This window comes from Alexandromys fortis, unplaced genomic scaffold (assembly GCF_014885135.2).
Source record: "Alexandromys fortis isolate MF-2015 unplaced genomic scaffold, M_Fortis_MF-2015_v1.1 scaffold_3, whole genome shotgun sequence".
NCBI classification, from domain to species: domain Eukaryota; kingdom Metazoa; phylum Chordata; class Mammalia; order Rodentia; family Cricetidae; genus Alexandromys; species Alexandromys fortis.
The window spans coordinates 21,096,668-21,101,654 of NW_026067909.1; the positions used below are offsets into that span (position 1 = coordinate 21,096,668).

Consider the following 4,987-nt stretch of genomic DNA (forward strand, 5'->3'; position numbering starts at 1 on the left):
GGGGGGAGGGGAGGAAATGGGAGGCTGGGAGGAGGCGGAAACTTTTTTTTTCTTATTCTCAATAAAAAAAAAACTTAAAATGTAAAAAAAAAAATTCTACCAGGGAACTTTTAGAGCTGATACATATCTTCTGCAGTGAAGAGACTGGATATGACCACAAAATCTCATGCCCTAAAAAGAAGATATGAGGAAAGGCTGGTGTAGATCCAGATCCTACTGGTTTAGCATTGCTATGATCTAAATCTTTGCATCTCTTCAAGGGTCCCATGTTAGAAGGTCTTGCCAATATGATGGGTTATAGCAGGAGCTGGAGCCCTTAGGAGAGGTTCTGTGCCACCTTTTCAGATGTTATGAATGCCTTCATAGGTTAAGCTCCTGAGAGGAAACCTACTCCTTCTGTCCCAAGAAGGCACAGCTAGAAGGTGTATCTAACAGAAAACAGAGTTCTACAGGACAAGATACATGCCAATGTCTTGATTACAGATTTCCCAGCCCTGTGTGAGAAATAAATTCCTGATATTTATATGCCTGTGACTCCTTATTTTAGAGGTAATCTGGACACACTGTGTAAAGGTCTTCCCATTCTTGACTTGCTATTGTCGCTAATCGTTTCATCTAAGGCATCGGAAGAGATGTTCTACTTACAGGGTTCTCAGATGTTCCAGGTTCTGGAGAACTCTCTGAGGAAGCACCTGCCTGAGACCTTAAAGGTGAGAATTGAATGTTTTCATAGAAACTGAGGATCACACCGTGGTAAGGCAGAGGAGGGAAAGAGTCAAGACTCACTGAGCACTGGCACCATGACATTCCTCTCTCCTATGTTTACGCTACCAGAGCAGAAAGAAGTCTCAATAATGTCACCTGCATAACATTAAAAAGGCAAAGTGCTGCTCCACATTGTCTAAAACAAATGTCACAGTTTATTAACAAAGGATAATTCAAAGTTTTTGTGAGACTCAGTTACAAAATAAAACTTGAAAGAATGTTGAAAATATACATCAATAATAGTGTTTGCCTAACCTGTACAAGGTCCTAGGTTTAATTGCCAGTAGAGAATAAATGATTTTCCTGATTCTTAAATAACAAATCACTATTTAGTTGAAATCATATTAGAAACTAAGTAATAAGGATTATGATCTGATATTAATTTTGTTTTAGTTTTGTCCCCAACAAGGCTCTAGCAGGAGAACATTTTTTGTGTGTGTGGCGACCAAAAAGATGTTTTTTGAATTTGTTGAGCTCTACATTTTTCTCTGTTCCCCTCCATGCCTCCCTCCTCCCTTCTCCATCCTCCCCCATGGTCCCCATGATCCCAATTTACTCAGGGGATCTTGTCTTTTTCTATTTTCCATGTAGATTAAATCTATGTAAGTCTATCTTAGTGTCCTTATTGCTGTCTAGGTTAGCTGGGATTGTGATCTGTGTGCTGGTTTTCGTAACTTTATGTTTAAAAGACACCTATGAGTGAGTGCATGTGATAATTGTCTTTTCATATCTGGGTTACCTCACTCAAAATAATGCTTTCTAGCTCTACCCATGTTCCTGCAAAATTCAAGATGTCATTATTTTTCTGCTGTGTAGTATTCTATTGTGCAAATGTACCATATTTTCCTTGTCCATTCATCAGCCAAGGGGCATTTAGGTTGTTTCCAGATTCTGGCTATGACAAATAATGCTGCTATGAACATAGTTGAGCACATGTTATTCTGGCACAATTGAGTGTCCTTTGGATACATAATCAAAAGTTTTATTACTGAGTCTTGAGTAACATTGTTTCCTAATTTTCTGAGAAATTGCCACACTGACATACAAAGGGCCTGCACAAGCTTGCGTTACCAGGATAGGAAGCCTTTTTAAAGTATAAAATCTATTAAAATGTATATCACCAGATGCCTCTGTAGTATATATTATTTCAATGAAATAAGATTTAATGTATAAGAATTTCTAGTTCTCTTGTTATGTTTGACATAACTCACTATGGAAATTTTCAGTGAACTAGGATTTGTCCTATATATGTTCTCAGAAGAGATGAGGTAAAATTGTCTGACATAAAACATACTAATGGCATGGAAACCCAATTTTTATAGGTTGACCTGGGACTCCCTGGTTATTCCAGGCAGTTATTGAATTTTCAACATGAGTGCCTCAGCCTCCCTATTATCTGACATAACAGAAATGTATCACTAACCCTAACTAAATATTAACTTAGATGAGAAACAGTGATCCACACATATCAACAGCCAGATGATGCAGATCTAAAAATGACATAGTATGAATATTAAAGCAGCAATTACAAAAATTCTTCAAGGTGTAGTATGAAAAACACTTGCCATGAATGGAAACCATTTCAGAAATGTCTCATCGTCATGAAATTTGTCTGCACTTGAAAAGAAATAAATATGATATCCATGAAAAAATTTTTATCAGATTCTACATCAAGAGAGTTAATGAGTTTATTAATAAATTGCATCATTTATATATTTTATCAAAATTTTTAAAAGACACTGTTGTTAGAATAAGCAACTGGACACTAGGAGTTATTTGAAAAATTTATCTATCTTACCTTTCCAAAAAAAATTTCATATTTTCATAGGTATGATCATTGTTCTAGTCAAATATGTTACAGCTTCCTATCTCTTTGTAATATGATGACATTTCTGCTGGCTTGAAATATTTAGGTTTATGGGACTGTCTTCCACATGAATCAGGGAAACCCATTCAAGCTCAAGGCTCTGGTGGACAAGTGGCCTGATTTTAATACTGTTGTTATTCGACCTCGGGAGGAGGTAAGTTGCAATATAGAATAAATATGCCTGTATCTCCAGATGTGTTGCATTCCTAGCATGTGTCTGGATGAATGGTTGATGCCACTGCCTAATCCCTTCATGAAAAATAGACATGAATTGTACTAATGTCAACCAATACCCTGCCTGAAGGGTAATTCACAAAAGTTTACAAAAATTACAGAGTGTTATAAAACTTTCAAGAAGGGAAATACACAAAGGTGTAGTAATAAGCCATGGAGAATGGTAACTAAAGGTTCAGATGGTACACTTTCATTTTTATCCACACTTTTGTTTTACTTGGCAGCATAGTTCCTCCATCAGCAGTGGCTGATTTGAACTGTGAGCACACTTTATTGCTTCATTATTTCTTACGTCTTGTTTGTAGGATTAACAGCAACTGATGGAAAGTATTATCAACATAAGATCATGTTGACGCCCAAAAAATGGCTTGATCTTTTATTATAAACATCAAAACAACATTTCCCTAGGGCTGGAGAGATCACTCAATGGTTACGGGCACTTGCTGTTCTTGCAGAGAACTAGGGTTTGGAACCAGGCACCCATGAGGTGCCTGCCACTGTGAGGAATTCCAGTTATAGAAATTTGACACCTCCTTCGGATCTCAACAGGCATCACTCAATTGTGATATACATACATACATGCAAGCAAAACATTTATATTTATATAATAAAAGAAGAAAATCTGTAGAAAAAAAAGGCATCACCTAAGCTAGGTTTGTATATTTTAACAAGTTTGTTCTCAGTTCCATTTTCAACTATTATCCTATGGTAAAACAGATTTCCTGTCTTTAAAGATAACTGGACTGAAAATAATCCAGCTCATTCTCACTCCATCATAAATTTTCATTGTGATATCAGCTTCCCATTGAGATGCTGCTCTGCTTTCTATATCAATTATCTATAGCAAAGACAATAAAAGAAGGTAGAAAAAAAGAATGGTTAGGGTGGTTGATGTTACAGGGAGAGAATTAGAGTTTATTCTCAATACCAAGTGGAAAAAATTTGCCAACATGAATTTTGAAGATGACTTAAATATTTAATAAGGCAGAACAAGAAAATTAATAATTTGATCTGCTGTATCAATATACAGTATACATTTTAGTTAATACTTTACCAAGATTTGAGGAGTAAAAGCATTCAGATTACATATTAGTAGAAGTAATATTTCTGCGATATATTCTTTGATAATTAAGTAGTACCATTTTGAGTTTGTAAACTTGTTCTATGTATGTATATATATGCCCATTTACTTGCTTTATGAGGTTTTCATTTACTAAACTATAATAAGTTATTTTTAAAGGATTACCTAGCTTACAAGCTTTAGCAATGCTTTCCTATTTATGGGTTCATATTCTGATTCTGTTTTCACTATAGACTTTAATACCAGAGTATTCATAGCCCAGAGCAAGGATTATTCTTTTAGAAAAATGTTCTTTTATTTTGCTATTTTGATTCTTCTAAATGAATTTTATAGCACTCTACTTTCCCTTGAGTTTAGATAATGTTTTTCAGGATTATTTTACTTTCAATTGAGTCAAGTCTTTTCTTCTTGTTTTTGCACTGTAAATAATTACAACATAAATCCACAGGAGCCATTACTTTTAGAATTATAATTTCTCACAATGTAACTGAATACTGAATACCAATATAACCAAACACCAACCCATCCATAAACATTTTGGTTTATTCTTTTTGAAAACAGGATATGGACGATGACCTGGACCACTACACCAACACTTACTTAATCTACTCTAAGGATCCCGAGAATTGTCAGAAGTTCCTCAGCTCATCAGAAGTCATTAACTGGAAACAACATCTACAGATTCAAAGTAAGAGAGCCAGGGTATATGTGGCTGTTGTTATTTCCTGTGTACACATGGTGGAAGTCACTGTTCCTCTTGAACAAAACCTTATATCCCACACAGTTTTGCAAGCTGTAGACAACTGGCATGCTGTTACCTGTTTCCAGGTTCAGCATTTACCAACTTCAAGGGGAACTCTCAAGAGCTGCAGAATGTAAAGTGTACAAAGGAAATTTTAATGTAGTCTCTTACTGCCTTAGGACTTAATATTTCTTCTTTAACATGCCCATATTTTACTAAAGAACATAAACATGGGGGCAATGTAACCTCCCATTCCATCTCTGTTTTATTATATTGTCACATTTTCAAAGGAATATTT

General features: G+C 35.4%; 3 protein-coding genes across 6 annotated transcripts in view; all 3 read left to right on the forward strand.

Moving 5' to 3' along the window:
- LOC126498314 (glycine N-acyltransferase-like protein Keg1) overlaps positions 1 to 4,987 on the forward strand; it is a 73,978-nt gene that overhangs the window by 39,524 nt on the left and 29,467 nt on the right. The gene's annotated exons all lie outside the window — the stretch shown is intronic.
- Positions 1 to 4,987, forward strand: part of LOC126498315 (glycine N-acyltransferase-like protein Keg1) — a 111,800-nt gene that overhangs the window by 39,461 nt on the left and 67,352 nt on the right. The window lies entirely within an intron of this gene.
- LOC126498309 (glycine N-acyltransferase-like protein Keg1) overlaps positions 1 to 4,987 on the forward strand; it is a 15,214-nt gene that overhangs the window by 4,956 nt on the left and 5,271 nt on the right. For 2 of the 3 annotated variants that reach the window (XM_050136823.1, XM_050136822.1), the window contains exons 2-4: positions 621 to 710; positions 2,679 to 2,786; positions 4,509 to 4,635. In XM_050136823.1, coding sequence (XP_049992780.1) covers positions 633 to 710; positions 2,679 to 2,786; positions 4,509 to 4,635 — 313 coding nt within the window. In that variant the 5' untranslated portion in view covers positions 621 to 632. Of the gene's footprint in view, positions 1 to 547; positions 711 to 2,678; positions 2,787 to 4,508; positions 4,636 to 4,987 lie in introns of all 3 variants that reach the window. The other variant, XM_050136821.1, reaches the window with a different exon arrangement.